This window comes from Marmota marmota, unplaced genomic scaffold, assembly GCF_001458135.2.
Source record: "Marmota marmota marmota unplaced genomic scaffold, marMar, whole genome shotgun sequence".
Lineage (NCBI taxonomy): Eukaryota > Metazoa > Chordata > Mammalia > Rodentia > Sciuridae > Marmota > Marmota marmota.
Window position 1 is genome coordinate 3,521,754 of NW_025999962.1, and position 18,870 is coordinate 3,540,623.

An 18,870-nucleotide genomic window follows, 5' to 3' on the forward strand; every position below is an offset into this window, starting at 1 on the left:
CAGAGCCGTCCAGGCAAGCCGGTGGCGGGGCAGGGGGGGCTGGGGGGGCAGGGGGCAGCACAGGTCCACCAAGGCTCTTGCTGGGGACAGCAGGTCCTGCCGTGCCTGGCATGCTCCCGGTGGCCTCTCCAGCCAGGAGCTCCCGAGGCGCCGGCACAGGCAGTGTCCCCTAAATTAGCTCTGGGGCAGCAGAAGATGGGGGGTGATGGGAAGAGGACTGGGGAGCATGTGTCACCAAACAGGTGGAAATGCGGTCTCAGGGTGTCCTCATGGTGCCGAGGTCGGGGGTCAGGAGGCCGTCGGGAGCACCGCTGTCCCCGGCCTCGCCGCTACTCTGGTTTGCTTCAAGGACCCTCACCTGGCGGCAGCAGCCTCTCCAGAGCCAAGGGCCCAGGTGGGCTCCAGGGCCTCCAGCCAAGGAGGGTTGTGACGCTCCAGAGTCCTTGAGGGTGGGGGACACGGGAAGAGCAGACACCCACGTGCCTGTCACTCGTGCTGTCTTGGGCTCCGGGAGGCAGCCGCTCTCCTCCCTGGGGCAGGGGACCCCCCTCCCCCTCTTCAGGATTGGGTCTGCTGCAGGGTCCAGGAAACGTGAGGAAGGGAGCCAGCCCCAGCCCCCAGCAGAGGTTCCAGGCCTCCAGCCCCTGAGCGGTCCCTGCAGTGTCCCTGTCCTCCTGGGGGACAGGGCAGCTTGCTTCCCTGGGCTGGCCCTGCAGGTTGGGACGCTGGCCAGCAGTTGTGCCAGTTGTGGTCCATGGACAGGAATGAGGCACCTCCTTCTGAGGGCAGGACTGGGCAGGGGGGTCCTGCCGGGCCCCGGGCCCTGAGCCAGTTCCCCTCCAAAGACGAGTTTTCCAGCAGAGGTGAGGTGGACACAGCCGTCTTAGCTGCTCTTGTGGGCACCCCCAGCCACAGAGCCCTTGTGACTTCAGAGATTGCCACTTCCGTGTGGAAGTTTCCAGAACACCCCACCCACCCCTGTGGCTGCCAGGACCCTGTAGCTGTGTTTCTGCTCCCCCTCGGGGTCACAGCCTGCTCCTGGGTCCACGCGCCACTTAGAGTGTGTTTCCTACTAAAATAGCATAAAATTACATCCTGTCGAGTTAATTAAGCCCCTTTGCGACTCCGGGGGCGCTGGAGGGGCTTCCAGGGTCCACAGAGCCTGACTCGCATTTCTGGCACCTTCTGATGCAGAGCAGCCCTGTCAGGGCGTCTGCAGTGGTGAATTAGGCCCCTGCCTAGGCTGGCCAGGGTCCTCGGGGTCCCAGGGGCCGCGGGGCAGGAGCCGCCTGGGCCAGGCCGCTGGAGTCCCTGCCCCACAGCCCTGGCCCTGCGCACTCAGCCCCTGGGGTCTCGGCCATAGAAACGACTCCCTCTTGAGGACGGCATCCGAGGTCCCCATGCCAGCGGGGTCCCCATGCCGGTCCCTGACTGCCCACTTGGGACGATCTGGGCTAGCTGGAAGGTCAGTGCAGACCCCTCCTCCAGGAGGCCTGCAGCTCCTGGTCTCCAAGGAGCCACCTCTCTGTTCTCTTTTTCTTTTTGGTATTGGGCATCAAACCCAGGGCTGCTCCACTCTGAGCTGTATCCCCAGTCTCTTGTTTATTTTGAGATGGGGTCTCACTAAATTGCCAAGGCTGCGATCCTCCTGCCTCAGCCTCCTGAGTCAGTGGGATTCTAGGTGCGCACCACCTGACCCAGCCTCTCTGCCGCCTTCTGTGCTTGTTGTTTAATTCTAAAATGTGCAGAGGGTACTGTTGTAAACCCGCCTCTCCCCCAAGCAACGGGGATGTTTGTCAGCTATTTCTGATCATCTTTTTGAAGGGCTAGAACGTTCCAGAAGCAGAAGGTGTCTTTTGTACTTTGGCTCTGCCCCACACCAGGCATGGTCCTGCGGTGCTGACCATGTGGGTGGTGTCAGGCCTGGTGGGGGCAGTCACTTGTGTTCAGGTCCTTGGTGCACTTTTGTCTGTGGAGGGGCTCAGGCCTCAGGCAGGGATCCATCTAATGGCTCTCGCCATTGCTAAGGGCAGTTTTTGTTTTGTTTTGTTGGTGCTGGGGTTGAACCCGCTGGCACTTAACTACTGAGCCACATCCTCAGCTCTTTTTTATTTCTTATTTTGAAATAGGGTCTTGCTAAGTTGATTAGGGCCTTGCTAAGTTGCTGAGGCTGGCTTTGAACTTGCAATCCTCCTTTCTCAGCCTCCTGAACCCTGGGATTACAGGCATGGCCACCAGGCCTGGCACTAAGGGCAGCTCTTAACACAGCCTCTGGGCCAGGTGCCTCCCACCCTTCCAGTGGGGAAGGCAGTGCTCACTCCCCTGCTTTGGAGATGAGCTCGGAGGGACTGAGCATAGGCAGCTCTGTGGCCTGTCCACGGCTGGCCCGTGCCATGGCTGTGTCCTGCATGGCTGTGAACCGTGGCTGGAGGAGGCAGGCAGCCAGCTAGTCGGGCTGACAGGCATTTCCCTGGGCCATCAGGAGGACTCCAGCTGGGTTGGCGGGAGCTTGCGGTCATAGGAGTGTGCACGCTGACCGGGGTGCAGAGGCCAGGCCCAGCCACCTTGCACCAGCACAGCAGCGCATGGAATGGGCTTCTTCGTTCCTGACGGTGATAAAGGCGGCGTTGGGTTTCATCTGTGAATAATAAACTGGTTTCACATGGCAGTCAGCGTGGTGCTTATGTTGTATTAATATTTATCAGTGGTTATTGACGCGCGGCTGGCTTGTTATCTTTGCCCACATCGTGGCAGTTCTGTAAAGATGCAAGGAAAATTGCAACCCAGGAGCAGCCAGCGCCCTTGCGCACACCACCCGCGGGCAGCGGGGCCACTTCCCCTGGGGCTGCTTCCTCACTTCCCTTACCTGGCAGGGTGACGGCAGTGCCCTGGGGGTGTGGGGGCCAGAGCCCTGGCCCTGTGAGCTCAGCAGGCACCGTCCCCTGTGGCACGGGGATGCAGAAGCAAGAATTTGGGGGCTGTGTCCCTGCTGTCCTGGGAGCCCCACCCAGTGAGTGTCCTGCGGCCAAGGTGCCTTGGCTAGACCCCAGTGTCCTCTGCTTATTGCCACCTCCCAGGCCAGGTTAGTTGTGTTCAGTGGAATATTCTGGAATATGGGGTGCTCAGGATCAAGGTTCCTTTCCTCTTCCTGTAAGGAAGTCGGGCTGCAGGGAATTGTCCCCAAGTGCAGAAAGCTCTGGAGAAGGGTATCCCAGGTGGGACTCCAGCCTGTGTCCCCTGCCGTGACCATGACCACCTGCAGGGTGGTGTCTGGCAGCCTCCTCGGGCAGTGAGGGTCTGGTGACCGTGTTTGTTAATGGAAAATATGTCCTATTCCCCTGCCCATCTGCGGAGCCTGGGGGAGCCAGGCCCCTCGTCAGATGGCAGCATCAGGAGCCCCCGTCCTGCAGGGGAGTGGACAGTGCCATAGAGGACCCTGAGTCTTGGGATGAGGGACAGGGTCAGAGAGGCGGCACCCGCCTGGAATCGGGCTGGGGCGGGAGCAGCCAGCAGAGCCAGCAGCCACCGAGAGTGGTATATGCTGGTGAGTGACAGCAGGGGACTCACCGTGGCATCCAGAGCTCTGGAAAGCCCACCAGGCAGGGCGTGGGGGGAGCCCCGAGGAGGGCCATCAGGGCAGGGGAGGCGGAGCATGGCCTCCCTGGAGCAGCCAGAGGGGCAGGGTGGCGGTGGGTCTGCTGCTGGCCCCTGGGAGAGGAGGGTTGCATGGGCTGCAGGCTGGTGACCAGGACGACAGTGGCCACAGCATGAGGCCGGAACCCGCAGCCCGTCTTGGAGATGCATGTGGGAAGGCACAACCCAAGGGGAAGGTCGCGTGACGTGGGCTTCACGTGGCTGTAAGGACACACCTGCGATGTCGTTTAAGAGGAAAGGTCTGTGTCGCTCCCGGTTCCAGAGGCTCCGTCCAGGATGACTCTGGGGCCCTGGTGGGGTGCTGGGTGGCAATGAAGGGGAGCGCGCCAGAGCCAGCTGTCACCGAGCGAGCCAGTGGGCGAACGCAAGGGGCAAGAAGAGGAGACTGGGGTCCCACAATCCCTTTGGGGCCCCCCCAGGGATGCAGTGACTTTCAGCAGGCCCCTCTGGAGGTCCCAGCAGCTCCCGGTAGCACCACCCGGGGACAGTCTTTAACATGTGGACCTTGGGGGCCACCTGCATGGGCTGACCCAGGGCTGTGCCGTCCGTCTTTGGTGTGTGCCCTGATCGGGCCCCAGGTTGGACCTTCCCCACTGCCCCACTCTCTCCTTGTGGCATTGCCACCCTACCCCGTTCCAGCCTGGGAAGCTCCCTGTCCCTCAACCCAAGACTCAGGGTCCTCTATGGCACTGTCCTGGCTCTGGATGCCACCCCTTGAATCCTCGTGTGCCTGCAGGTGACAGTGAGAAGCACCATGTGGTCTCACCTGGTTCCTGTCAGAGTCAGAGTCTGTGCCCACTCGTGCCGCCACAGCTTCTGGCCGAGCCCCTGGGGCACCGGAAACATTCACAGACGTTTCCAAGCCACTTGCAGCTTCTGCAGACCACGGTCTGCTCTGACACCTGCCTTGTCCCGCCTGTCCCCACCCGTCTGGGCTTACCCGCGTGACTCAGCTAATGCAGGACAAATGGGAAATTATCTGACCTTTATGGGCCTCTTTTTCATATTAAAATGCTGGAGCTGTAGAGGCCGTCACGGGAGCTCATTCGTCTTGACAAACGAACAGCCATAACTGACCTGGGCTGGCGGGACAGCCTGTGAGGTGGGCGCCTGCCGAGGGGGTGAGCTCCAGCGCTGGGCAGGCCGTCCTGCCAGGTCAGCGTCTTTGCTGGTTAAGGAGAGGGTTCCCAGGACGTGAAAGAGCGCACTTGGGGTGGCCTTGGAGCAGAGAGCTGGCAGAGGGCGCCCAGAAGCCAGTTCAGCGTGGAGAGGGAACCGGCCGGGGAGCGTGGTTGGGGTGCTCGGGAAGGGAGCCCGCTGACTGGGCGAGGTGGAGGGACCCTGCCCGGCAGCCCTGTTTGTCACATTCCTCCCAGAACCACAGGGACCAGGTGCTGGGACTCAGGTCCTCAAGTCTCAGTGCTCGGGGCCCTGGGCCTGGCGGGTTTCCCAAGGGCCTGGCTTGGGGGACCTGGGGCTTCCTGAAGAGCTGCCGGGCACCAAACCCTGGGCCGGGGTTCGGATTCAGCTGTGGGCTGGTGGACGTCAGGCGCTTCCTTGGTTGCAGGGTCCACGGGTGCATTGGCGGCCCGGGAGGCACTGTGGGCTCTGGGGACCTGCGGGTGTGTGGACTGCCCGGTGGCAGGCTGTTTCTCCCCTGGGAACCCGGTGTTGACACAGGTCCAAGCAAGCCCTCCCTGCCTGCTGTCCCCTTCCTGCCCCTTCCCCCCCCCGAGTGAAAACCCCCAAGGTGGATGGACAGGACTCTCCAGTGTCCCAAATCTGCAGTCTCTAGTCCTGACCAGACGCGAGGGCTCAGAGCCGTGGACACTGGCACTCGCAGGACACACGGGTGCAGAGGCAGGAAGTCCCCAGAGGAGCAGAACCCCTGGAAACTCAGAGCTGGTGCAGTGACACCAGAACCAGATGAGGGCGACCGTCACCCACATAGCACAGGAGCCCTGTGGGCAGAGCGGCGGAGCACACAGAGAGCCCGCAGAAGGCCGGCACGCCTGGCCTCGACCCTGGTGGGCTGGACTGAAGGAGGCCCAGCTCCTGCCTGCCCCCCACCCCTGGGGCTGTGTCACAGGCAGGCCAGGGCCGGCAGGCAGGGCCTGTGCACACATGGCCTTGTAGAAGAGGGGGACTCACTGGGGACAGTGTCCACGGTACCAAGGAGACGCCTCCCACAGCCCCGCCTCTTCTCAGCGAGAGCGTGGGCAGGGCTGAGGTGACTGACCTGCTCTCCTGCCTGCACCTCCCGCGAGGAACCTAAGCCACCCCGCCTGCGACGCCCCTCCGCGGCCTGCTGTTTGGGGTGTTCTCTGAGTTGCACACTGAGCTCCCCTCCCTGGTGTCCAACGTGCGTTTCCGGTCAGTGTGGAGGGCTTGGCGTCACGGGCAGGTGGCCAGCTTGCAGGATCTGTCAGCAGGCAGGGGCGGGCAGCACCCATCCCCCTCTGGAGAAGGGGCTCTGCGGCCGAGACTCTCTGCTCTGTCACTGGGGCGTTGGTGAGTTCTCCTGGGCGTGCAGAGATCCTGGGTGGAAGGGCGTGAACGCGTTTCTCACAGCTTTGTCGAGGCGTGATCGACACCGCGGGTCATGACAGTTGGTGCTGGGGTTTGGGTCTTGAATCCCCCCAGAGCCCGTGGGTTGGATGCCTGGTCCCAGCCTGTGGTGCCACTGGGAGGTGGGGCCCAGTGGAGGGGCTAGGTCCTGGGCGGGCCTTGAAGAGGATCCCGGGACCCCCAACACCTCTCACCTCGTTTCCCGGGTGCCCGAGTTGAACTGCCCTCCCCTGCTGCCCCCGGCTGAGTGACCATGGACTGAAGCCCTTGAAACTGGGAGCCAAAATAAACCCTTCGTCCCATGCAGGTGGTCACCCCAGGTGTTTTGTCACGGCAGCCGAGAGCTGGCTGACACGGAGCGAGCCTGGAAGCTGGGCGTAGTGACCTGTGGGCCATGCGCCCGGTGGCACGCGTGGAAATGCCTTCACGCCAGAAGCCCCCTCCTGCTCTTGGACTCCATCCCTCCCCCAGCCTCCCGCTGTCCTCCACAGAACTTTGAACTGTTTTCTGTCACTTTGGACTGTATTTTTCAGAATTCTGGATAAATGACGTCATACCGTATCTCCCTTTGGGGGATCAACCAACCTCCCTCTCTCCCTCCCTCCCTTCCTTCCTCTTCCTCCCTTCCTTGTTTTTCGTTTCTTTTTCTGCCGTGCTGGGGTGGGGCCCGGGGGACGTGCCAGGCCAGCCCTCCTCCATGGGCCTGCTTCGGTCACTGCCGCGCGCTCTCCACCCTGGGGACAAGCATGGTCTGTCCTGCCGGGGCTCGCGTGGACTGTCTCTGGCTCAGGCGTAGCAGACACAGCTGCTTCAAACCCTCCTTTACAGGTCCCCGGGTGGACAGGTGCGGAGAGCAGAGCAGGCTGTGAAGCAGCTCAAGAGCCCGTCCACACAGGGGACCTTGCTTTTATTGAGCTGTGCTAGTTCTTCCCCTTCTCCCCTGTGAATCTGGGTTTGATTGGCACTTTGATTGACAGCTATGTTGGATCAATTTCCTTCCTCTCCCTGCAAAATGCACAGGAGGAGCACCCTGCAGTACTGATTCGTTAACTAGCAACAAGTCAACCTGAGGTTCACCCCGCCACGATCAGGACATGCCCTTTAGGGGCTTGGGTCCCCCGTAAGGCTACCTGGTTTCTTCCCTGTAACTGCATGATGGCTCCTGTTCCCTCACAGAGGGGGCTTCGAGTGGCATTGGGTGGGGCCATAGCCCTCCCTGATGCCCTAGCCCTGCTAGGAATGGAGGGACTGAGCCTTGGGACATGCCATGTCCATTCAGGCTGCTGTCCAGGCACTGCGCGGCGAATGTCTGTCGTGGACTTCCTCCCGGTTCCAAAGCCAGAATGTGAGCTCAAGGTACCAGCTCATCAGGTTCCTTTGAGGGCTCTTCCTGGCTTGCAGACGGACCCCTTTGTGTGTCCTCAGTGGAAGAGACGAGGAGGCAGAGAGCAGCTCTGCACCTGCCGAGGCACCTGTGCTAATCGCCTCCCAGAGGCCCTGGCTCCCCGGCCTCACACGGGGACTGGGGTCCCCACAGGAGCCGGGACAGATGTTCAGCCCATAGCAGTGGGCGTCCAACTATGAGAAACTGCTGGACGGTCTGCAAGGTGACAGGAGGCGTGCGTGGCCCAGGGGTGGACGTGAGCGCTCCGCTTGGTCGGACTCTTCTTTCAGCCGTGTGAACAGGCGTGCACAGGCGTGCATGGTGGCCTCGTGGTGGGGTGATTAAATCATGGAAAGTAAAGCGCATTTCCCTGGTGACGATGCTCGGTGTCGTTTCATCTACCGATTTCCCACCAGGGTGTCTTCCTCAGTGAAGTTCTACTCAGGTCTTTGGCTCATCTGTTAAATGGGTTGTTTAGATTGTTGAGTTTGAGGGGTCTCGGGACATCCTGGCCCAGCGGGTGACTTGCCTGGTCGAGTGGGTGTCCCCCGTGTGGGGCTTGAGTTTGCAATACACTTTCCACCTTCAGGAGTTTTGAAGTTTGCTTTATTGTTTCTTCTGTGAACTCTGCTTCTGCCACCTCTGTGCCTCACCCAAGCCCCAAGGGCTCCTCTTGTGTTCCTTCTGGAAGTCTCTAGTTTTCGTCTTTATATTGGGGTCTCTGAACAGTTTTGTGTGGTTGTCAAGACATGGTCTGGGGGTGAGTGGGGTTCTTTTTGTTTTCATTGTGCTCTTTATTCTGACACTTGGAGACGGTTCCGTCCCCACTAAGCTAATTGTCTTGGCCACCTTTTCAGAAAGAGAATTCACGGGGTGTGGATGCGTCTGGGCGTCTCGTTCCTGTCCACCTGAACGCTGGCTCCACCTGCAGTCCGTAGCTGCCTGGAGGTCTCAGCCAACAGCGTAGTCCTTCCCTTGGTGGTTTTCATTTGTTTACAATTGTTTAAAATAATTCCATATGTATTTTCAAGTCATCTCATGGATTTCTACCAAGAAAAAGGCCTGTTGAGATTTTGATCGGGTCGTATTAGGTCTGCTGACCTGTTGGGGAGAGCTGACGCCTTAATGGTCACCTCTGGTCCATGGTCAGGGTGTATCTCTTCCTTTACTCGGGTCTTTAAATTCCCCTGCAGTACTTGGAAGATCTCTGTCCAGTGTCACCTGCTGTTGGCTAATCCGCCCGCCCGGCCTTTCTCTCTGATTTGCCCGGGGCAGTTCCTCTCCTGTCTGCCCACCCCGATGTCCACTCTGCTGCTGTTGCCATCCTGTGCCCTTGGCTGCGATGAGCCGGGAGGGGTGTCACAGCCCACCAGGTCGTCCCCTGCCACGGGTGGATATGTACCTAGGGCTGGGGAGCATGCCTGGGTTTGGGCCCCTGACCCTGGTTCAGAGCCTCCTGGGAAAAGACTGTCCTGTGGCGTCGGCTTCGCCCTCGCAGATGGTGACCACAGCGCTGACTTGGACCTGAGGAGGGTGGGCTGGGTTCCCTGGGGAGGGGGTGGGCGTTCCAGGAGTGGTTCCCGCAGGTGTCCCTTAGTGAAAGTGGCCAGCGTCTTGAAGGGAAGCGGGCGAGGCCGAGGGTGGTGTTTCCTGGGCTGGTCTTTTCCTTTCTCCATTTTCCGATATTCCTTGAACGAAGTTGGACGGCTTTTGTGATTATAAATCTTTAAAAATTTAAAAAAAAAGAAAAGAAAAGGAAGAGCAGGTCCTGCTGCCGGAGCGTCCCCGGGCGGGCTGGGGGCCGGGTGGGCCGGGCGGGCTCGCCCTGCGCTGCCCACGCCCTCTCTCTTGCAGGCTCTGGGAACCATCAGTGCAGTGCCTGTCTCGGGTCCTCAGGTCAGCTCCCTGCAGAGGCTGGCGGGGCAGGGGGCGGCAGTGCTACCTCAGGTAAGCGCCCCGGGGCCTGGCCTGCTGCCTGTCCCACTGCCCCAGTCCCCAGACCCTGAGCACTGCTGTCTGGGTCCCTCCCTCTGGTGGCCCCTCCTGCCTCCCCTGCCTGTTGGTTAGAGGACACTGGGGACCAGGTCTTGACATGGTGGGGCCAGTTTTTCAGAGAAGTTAACGAGGTAATTTAGTGTTCAATAGGAGAAGCCAGGCCAGACCAGGTGGCCTAGAGAATGTCCGGGTGTGCCGCAGCAGCGTTTGCTGACTAGTGGCTTCTGTTCTGGGTCACAGTCAGAGGCGTTTGGGAAGCATCATCAAACCCTGCCCCAGCGTGGCTGAGCACTTGCTGAATACACCACACCCACCAGGGGCCATGGGCTGCAGAGGTGACCCCAGCCCCTGCCCGTCCTGGGCTCGAGGAGGCAGAGGGGCAGCTGCCCTGGGCTCTCATCCCCATGGCAACGTTCCCTGCGTGCCCACCTGTGCTGGTCCCTGGGGCCCTGCCCCCGAGAGGCTCAGGGTCTCAGGAGAACAGGCCCCTGGACCCGGGTGATCAACCTGGTGGGGAAGATGCACAGAGCTGGAGGCCCTGAGGTGGCCTGTGCCCACCAGGGGATCGGGAGGGCTCCCTGGGCGGGGGTTGAACCAGGCCTCAGGGTGGGAGGGTGCTGCAGGGGCAGGGGGAGGGGGAGGCAGGTCCCAGAGAGAGAGCACCCAGGAGGCGCAGGTGAGGAACTGAGGCCGGGCGGTGGAGAGGCCAGAGTCCGTCTTCCTGGCCCTGAGAGGGGAGGCTGGAGTGAGCCGCTTCCCACTCCCTCCTCCCTATCCTTGGTGTTCGCTCGTTGGGCTGGAAAGAGCCTGCTGGGCCAGAGCGGCTCCCTCTGTGGTCACTGCCTGCCCAGTCAAGGCAAGTGGTGGACAGAGAGCACCAGGAGCCTCAGGGCCGAGGTCTCATCCTCCGAGAGACCCTGGGCAGGTCCCGGGCAGTTCCAATGGCCTCCACTCCCCTCCAACATGGGACATCTCAGAGCCAGGGCTGCTGGCTACTGCTGGGCCTTCATCACCTGCTGTGTCCGTCTGTCTGTCTGACCGTGCACCTGTCGCTCTCTCCCAGGTTAGGCCAAAGACTCTGATTCCAGACAGCCTCCCCGTCACCCCGGGCAGGGACCGGCCACCCAAGCAGCCCCCAACATTCCAGAAGGCCACTGTGGTCAGCATCAAGAACCCTAGCCCAGCCCTCCCCACCGCCAACAATACCGTCAGCCATGTGCCAACGCCCGGCGGCCAGCCCCAGGCCCTCGCCGAGCCCACTGCCATCGCCTCGCCCCTGAGCAGTGCCGGGGTGGCCTATGCCATCATCTCCACCTCCCCCAGCAATGCTGCCACCATCGCCCCCAGCACCGCCGTGCCCGTGGTCAGCGAGAGCCTCCAGGTGCAGCCCCTCCTCATCAGTGCCGACAGCAAGGTGAGTGCCCCCCAGGCCGGGGACCTGCCCACTTACGAGGCCTGGGGACACAGCCACGTGGCCACATGCAGAAGGCCCCAGGCAGGAGGGACTGGCTAGTGGGTGGCCAGGTGGCCAGCGGATGAATGGATGTGTGTGGAGGATGTGTGGGTGCAGGGAGGTGACGTCACGCAGGGGACGTAGGGCCAGAGTGACCAGGTGTGATGGCAGGAGGAGGCCCACTCCACAGGCCGTGGACCAGCCAAGGGGACGGAGGAAGGAAGTGAGGCTGCGTGGGTCGGCCAGGGCCGAGAGCCACTGGCCCACGCGGCAGTCACCGGGTTCATGGGAACCCCTGATGGAGCCCGGGATGCTGCCCGTCCTGCTTTCCACACCCTGCTGCCTCGGCAGGACATGTCCTGTGGCTTCTCACCCAGGTTTAAAGCTGAACTTGATGTCCTCTCCCGGTTCCCCTCGGAGCTCCTGGTGGCCGTGCTGTCGGAGGCCTCTGGCCTCTTGGCCAACGATCCCTTTGCCAGGCTGTGCCTCTGGCTCAGGGCTGATGCCCGTGGCGTCCCCCACATGAGTTGGTGCCATGTGGCCAGGGAACCCCGTCGGTGCCTGCGTCCATTTCAGAGCTCATTCTGTTGTGGGCCCTCCCCCGACTGGCAGGACCCTCAGAGCCTGGAGTGGTGGTTGCCGTGGACGGCTGGTGTCCCCAGGTGTCCCCAAGTGTCCCCGATGCAGCCGGCTGCCTGGTGGACGTTCCCTGCCGCCTCTGTCTCGCTGCGGCCCGCCGACGTGAGCGCTGGGCTGAACGCCTTCAGTCGGCTCTCGGGCCTTGCGGTCGAGTCTTCTGATGACTGAGCCGAGCGTCATCCTGTGACCTCCTCGGGGCCGCTTTACGGCAGTCTCTCTTTCCTGCAGGAGAGTTTAATATTTTCCTTCCCTTGAACATAAAATGAAGCATTTTTTCCCCTATTCAGGAAATTTGGGGTTTTAAAAAATGTGATACGTAGAACAAAGAGCTTCCCCTGAGCCAGCAGAAAACAGAATACATTTCTCTTCCTGCTCAGGAGCCAGACTCCTAAGAGTCACCGTGTTCTCAGGGAAATAAAAGCCAAAGCAATTCAGGTGGTTGCGGCTGAGCCGGACCCTGGGGGCTGGCCTGGTGAATTCCTCTTCCCTGACCCAGGAGCCACGGAAGACAGCGAGCTCCCAGGCCCTGGCCCAAGTAAACAAAACAGCAGCAACGCCAGGGGCCGAGTCCTGCCCAAGGCTGGCCGACGTGGTGCCCGGGCAGTGCTGACCCCGCTACCCCTTCCCCAGCCCCCAGGGGCTTGGCTGGGCCTCTCAGGGCAGAGCCCTGCCCCCCTCAGAGGCAGTGGTCTGAGGAGGGTCGAGGGAGGAGTGAGACCCTCTGGGCCTCCATTCATTGGCATTTGAGCTAGGGATGGAGACCACCCTCCCTGGAGTCCTGTGGCCTGAATCCTCACAGCCCACCCTGAGGTAGGCATTGCCAGGGCCCACCACAAGGAGGCTCAGAGAGGCACAGTGACCTCCTAAGGGCCACACAGCTAGGAAATGGTGGGACAGGGTTCGAACCTGGCACCTCCTGCTTCAGGTCTGCACCTCTCCTGCAGGACTCTCGTGCTCAGGGGAAGCTCCGTCAGAGGTGCAGGCCCAACTCAGGGTGGGTGCAGACGCTTCCTCCTCTGTGACCTGCCCTTCAGGTTGCCCCTGGGCCCTCCGCCCCCCTCCCCCCAAGCTCCTCCCCGCTCCGTGCCCCGCACCCCTCACCCCTGCCCCGTCTTGTAGGTCATTATTATTCAGCCTCAAGTGCAGTCGCAGCCGGAGAGCTCGGCAGAGCCTCGGCCGCCCACAGAGGAGCCATCTCAGGGAGCTCAGGCCACCAGGAAGAAGAAGGAGGACCCACCCCCCAGCCAGGAGAGCCCCGAGGTAGGACCGCCCTGGGGGGTGCCTGGCCACGGTGGGGACAGCATCACCTGGGGTTGGTCCCTACCTGCCATGGCGTGGCCGTCCAATGCGGGGGGTCAGGGGACTGCTGCCGACTGGAGACTCGGGTCCCTGGGATGCGCTGGTGGTGTGGCAGTGTGGGGCAGTGGTTGGCACGGGTTCTGGTGCCATTGAGTCAGCCCGAGCACTGGCAGCGGGCTCGGCAGGACTGCAGGCAGATCACGTGCGTCTTCTCATCTCTCCGGGGAGGAATGAGGCCCCCTTCCTGGGGGGCTGGAGGATGCTGGGTTGTCAGGCAAACCCCCCGCCCCCCGATCAGGAGAGGTGCCCACTGTCCCCAGAGCCCCAGCCATGGCCCTGCTGTCCTTGGGACCTTTAGCCTAGGAGAGGATGGGCTCCTCTGGGTAGCACATGGGGCTAGCTCAGCCCCTGCCTACTCTCTGCCCATGACCAGAGCTGAGGGTCTGGGGTCTTAGGACACATCGGGACTGAATCCTGGATGACCTGCATACAGGCTGCCAAGATGGGGCTTTGTTCCTCAGGTACTGGGGAGCCACGGAGTGTCTTTGAGCAGGAGAGTGATTTGAGGTGCACAGAAAGCCCCTGAGGTGGGCTGCTCAATGAGGCCTCAGTGTGACCCGAGTCTCCTGTGGCCCCGTCCCTGGTGGTCTCAAGCCACACCGTCAGTGCCCTGGCAGCATCTGAGCCCCTCGTGTGCATGGTGAGGGCTGGCTGCCTCGCTGCCTGAGGCTCCCGGAGGTTTGGGGCTCCTGTGGTCTTCCAGAGGCTTCTCTGGGCGGGCTCTCTGAGGTCAGTTCGGATGTTCATGCAGCGACTGTGCCTTTCACTGATTGTGTCATTGCACCCAGTGACACCGAGGTGTGAGGAGTGTGAGCTCCTCAGGAGAACCTGAGGACAACACGTCGGGGCGAAGACCCCCATCACAGCTGCTTTTCAGAGAGGGCCACGGGGCCTTGTGCCGTGGGGCTCCGCCAGACGTGGGGACGTCCCTGAGGAGTCGGCCTGAGGAGCACTCGCTGCCGAGCAGCAGCCCAAGCCCCACGAGCCGGGCGGGTGCCCAGGGCCGCTGGTCCGGGCGAGACGTTGTACAGGAGCAGGGATGGCTGTTGATGAGGCTGCCGGGCGGGGCCAGGGCGCCAGGGCGCGGCTGCAGCAGCCCAGGAGAGGCAACGGAGGACCTGGGGGAGCCCGTGACCCAGAGTGACGCCTGGACCCGTCAGAGGGACACGTCAGTAACCTTCAACCCAGCGGCAGTCATGAGGAGCCGGTGACGTCGGATGGCCACCACCCGGCAGCATGGGGCGGTGACGACCTGTGTGCCCTAGGGAGGTGCTGGGTGCCAGTCGGTGCGGCCCTCGGTGGGCCACTGTGCACCAGGGGCTGTTAGCCTGCTGTCAGATGGGGACACGGGCCAGGAGTAGTGACCAGCCAAGCCGTGGCCACCAGGCCTTCTGACCCAGGAGACAGTGTCCACTGCGCAGCTCTGGAGAGGCCACCTCCACCTCTGGTCGTGCAGGGCTGAGGTGGAACTGCGGGACAGTCACGCAGAGCAGACTGCTGCCGGCCTCCTCCCCGCTGGGCCTCCCGGCCCTTCCTCCAGATGAAGATGGTGGTGTGGAGACCCCGCCCCTGGCCTTCCCAGGGTCTGGCGCTGGCCCCGCCCTGCCCACAGCACCCCTGAGGCATTCCGGAGTCAATGCCCTGGGGACCGGGCTGTTGGGAAGCTCCCAACCCAGTCTGCCACCCTCCTCTAGGAGTCGTGTGCTTGTCCCTCTGTCCTTCTCCCAGTCTGGTCATAAGCACGAGGTTGGCTTCTGTCTGTCCCACGCAGAGGCCAGCCTCAGAACGCAGCTGAGCCCCCTCCAGGGAGGTGGGGGACGAGGGGTAAGAGCCGATGTCCATCTGCCTGACTGTCCTCCACGGTCAAGGGCACGGAAAAAGTCATCAGTCCACCTAGAACTTGGGAGGTGTTGCTCCATGAGCCTTCATAGGAAACTGCTCCTGTGCCAACCCGGGCAACCCAGACGCAGCCCGGAACCTCGGCACCAGCATCAGATGCTGAGGAAAACTGCAGGACCAGGATGTCAGGACAGTCTAAGCCATGCTCCAGTGACGCACTCACCGGTGGATGGAGAGGAGGCAGGGCAGGGAGGCAGGGAGGGGAGGCAGAGGGAGGAGGCAGGGAGAGGAGGCAGGGCAGGGAGGCAGGGTGGGGAGGCAGAGAGAGGAGGCGGGGAGGCGGCCAAGCTCTCCATCCCAGCGAGGCCCTGAGTGAGGCGGGACCACTTGGAGCCGGCAATGTGGGAGGGGAGCTGTCGGCACAGCACAGGAGGAGGGGACGGTCCTTCCTGTCTGAGATGATGGGGCAGGACCCAAGAGAAGTAGAGAAAGCCCCGCAGGCGGGGACTCTGCATGCCAGCTGGGCCGCCAGTTCATGCACCTATCCCTCCCTGGGCCCCAGGGGAACACGGCCCCCTTCATAATAGCAACAGGAAGATCAAATGCCCAGGAATAAATATAATAAAAATGTTCAGTACCTAACTGAGGCCAAGTTCAAAACCCCTGAAGCTTAAAAAAGGACAGAGGGACCCTGGCTTTGGGTAGGAACATGATGATGTGAACTCACTTGTCCTAGGTCATTTATGATCTTAACGTCATCCCAGTACATATGCCAGCGCCCCCTCGTTCTCAGCCACCAGCAACACTTCTCAACTTTCCATGAAAAAGTAAGAGGTCATTGCGCACCAACTAGAGAGAGGGGGAGGCCAGGAGGTCTGACCACAGAAGGGACTAGAGGCCCTGCGCAGCCTGATGACCACCCGCGCAGCAGCAGCCCCGGGGGAGGCGGAGGCTAGGACAAAGTCAGCCCAGAGATAGACCTACTCGACAGTTCAGTATTCAGTCAGCAGAGGGGAGAGGCAGCGTGCAGGGAGACGGTGTGCAGAGGGATTGCCATCTGGGAGAAGACCGGCAACCCACGCATAATGCCCTCTGTGCCAGTCTGTATCCCAAAGGGGTCAAAACTGTAGATATAAACTATAGGCACTAAAATAATCAAGTGGCCTTACTGTGGGGCGCAGTGATGGCCCAGTGATCCCAGCACCTTGGGAGGCTGAGGGGGAGGAAGGTTCAAGGCCAGCCTCAGCAGCTTGGCCAGAGAAACTCTGGTCTCAAAATCCAAAACAAAACTTGCTTTATGACCTCAGAGTCCCTGCCAGGATCCAAAGACTACAAAAGAAAATACATACATTTGTATAAATTAACATGTCAAACAAAAGCCCAGCCTCCGGGGTGCAGGAGACCCACTCAGAGCAACCCCTGGCTGTGGGGAGAGGAAGGTGCCCGTGGAGACACCAGCAGAGAGCCTCAGGCAGGGGCCAGGGTGGGTTCAGCAGCGGGTCTCCATACAAAGCCTCTCTCCCTTGTGCTGTCCGCTGAGCCCATCACCCCATGACAAATCCCCACAGGCACTTCCTGCAAAGTGCCTGACAACTCCTCAAAACCCAGAAGACAAAAGTTGACTAGAAGTTGGGGCAGGCGGGGTGTGGCCCAGCGGCCAGTGCTGGCCCAGGCTCCATCCCCAGCACTGAGTGAAAAAGAAAAGAAAAGAAAACAGGCGGTCAAGGAGCCAGGGCCGCTAGTAATAATTACATGTCAAAACCAGTGCCGCTGCCGTGGGTGGCCCGGACAGGTGAGGGCGACGGGCTCTCTGATTCCTCTCACAACCGCCTGGGTCTCTGAAGAATCTGGAACTTACAAATAAGCCAGCCCCAAAGTCAAGTCAAAGGATGGAAATAGGACCCTGGAACATAACCGCGTCCTGTCGTGACAGATGCACGTTCAGTCAGGGGCATGAATTGAGCGCCTGCTGTGTGTCAGGCGCTGCTGGTCACTGTGTGGTCCCACGGCCGGGCAGCTGCAAGGGCCTCGCTTGCACCTGCCCCCTCAAGTCCCCTCGGGCAGGTCAGACAGAGTCCTGTCGTGTTGAGACGCGTGCAGGTGAGCGGAGTGTCCGCATGTGTGCAGGAGACGGAGGACACACAGGGACAGTTCGCCACTTGCTGGAGGGGACGCAGGGCTGAGACAGGGCCCGGGGAAGACGCTCGGAGAGCTGGTCAGGCGCTGGCTGGAGTGTCCAGTGCCGCTGGGGCCGAGGGTGTTCGGCGTATTGATAACAACACACAGGACGGACGAGTCACGGCGGAGCCCGGTGTGGGTGCGGTCCGTGCCCGCCGCTGCCCCCACAGAGCCCTCTAAATCCACCTGGGGGTCTCCGGGAGTCCCGTTCCCCGGAGGTTCCTGGGAGCCTTCCTGGCATCCGGAGCGCGGCTGTGGAGGAGGAGCTCGGGGTCAGGGTCGAAGCGGAGGCCATGTTAACCCGTCCACCCCTTTCCTTCCCACAGAAAGTCGCCTTCATGGTAGCCCTGGGCCTGGTCACCACGGAGCACCTGGAAGGTAAGGGGCAGCAGGCGGGGACTGGCCACAAGGCGGGGCGCGGGGCGGGCGTCCTAGGAAGCAGCAGGTTTGGGATGCGCCTCCCTCTAGGGAAGGCCTTTGTCCCAAGGCCGGCCTTTGTCCCCAGAGAGGAGACGGAGGAGAGATGCACTCAGTCCCCAGGCTCCAGAGCTGTGGGGACCCACTGTGACACTTCCTGTTCCTGTGTAGACCACTGCAGTGTGTGGGTGCTGGGTGGACAGCAGCTGCAGAGCAGGGGGCAGCCTGCCCAGGGTTGGGTGGGCACCAAGGACCCATGGCCACTGTGTGTCTGTCCCTCCAGAAATCCAGAGCAAGCGGCAGGAGCGGAAGAGGAGGAGCACGGCCAACCCCGCCTACAGCGGCCTCCTGGAGACCGAGGTGGGCCCCCGGGCAGCCACCTTCCCCACCGCCCCCATCTGTCCCTCCACTCCTGGTCCAGAGTCACCTGAGGGAAAGATGCAGGAGGACCCCCCAGTCCTGTGCCTGCCCACTCATGACCCCACTCATGGCCCTGACACCAGGCAAGAAATGCCCCCTCCTCCAAATCCACCCCAAACTCAGCACGGCCTCAATGCCCACAGCAGCTGGACGAGGTGGTGCAGAGGCTTGGAAGGCCAAAGGTCCCCCGATCACTGGCACATGCCCAGGGAGAAACCCAGTCCAGAATGAGACTCCTCCCGTTTGAATTGAAGTCCAGATTCTCAGATTCCAATCTCCACATTGTCTCCAAAGGCCAGTCACAGAGTCCAAGCCAGTGTCCTGAGAGACAACGAGGTCCCCAGAGGCCAGTGTGTGGCACATGCCAGATTTGAGCTCTGCATGGTCCAGAGGGAGGGTAAAGAGAAGCCATTGTGTCCCTCCAGGGAGTGGGCCACTCTGGCCCTGTGTCCTGAATCTGCGTTTGTGGACTTGAACTGCAGGGAGGGCTCTCCTCCAGGGCAGTGGTCAGTTCTGGCCCTGCCACCCTCCTCACCGTCCCTCTGCTCCTGTTCCCAGGACATGCCCAAGCCTGCAGTTCCAACCCACTTACTTCCTCTTGGGTCTCCTGGGCAAGCCCTGTCCCCAGACATGGCGGCCTTTCTTTAGAAGGCCACTGAGTGGCCACTGACCACCAGTCCTGTGTGACCAGGGCCCCTTCCCTTTGCTTTGCTGGTCAGTACGACCACCTGATGCCCCGTGAGCAGAGCCTTGGCCTGGACTCCCAAGTCCGTGGCCAGTGCCACCTCTTCACCTGTCAGCAGGCGGGCAGCCCCTTAGTCTTGGGCAAGGATGTAGCCCCAGGGTAGCCCGCCCACAGCTCCTCCTTGGCTTGGAACACAGCCTGGCCAGGGGGGAGACCAGCTTAGAGCCAGTCACTCAATTCTAGAACCATCTTCCCGCCATAGCCAAAGCCACTTTGAAC

The 18,870-nt window shown here is 61.6% G+C and overlaps 1 protein-coding gene across 1 annotated transcript in view; it reads left to right on the forward strand.

The window, feature by feature from the left end:
- Phf21b (PHD finger protein 21B) overlaps positions 1–18,870 on the forward strand; it is a 68,554-nt gene that overhangs the window by 42,707 nt on the left and 6,977 nt on the right. Inside the window, exons 3-7 of the mRNA XM_015501808.2 lie at positions 9,461–9,553; positions 10,665–11,015; positions 12,813–12,953; positions 17,396–17,447; positions 17,770–17,846. Of these exons, the coding sequence (XP_015357294.1) occupies positions 9,461–9,553; positions 10,665–11,015; positions 12,813–12,953; positions 17,396–17,447; positions 17,770–17,846 (714 nt within the window). The remainder of the gene's footprint in view (positions 1–9,460; positions 9,554–10,664; positions 11,016–12,812; positions 12,954–17,395; positions 17,448–17,769; positions 17,847–18,870) is intronic.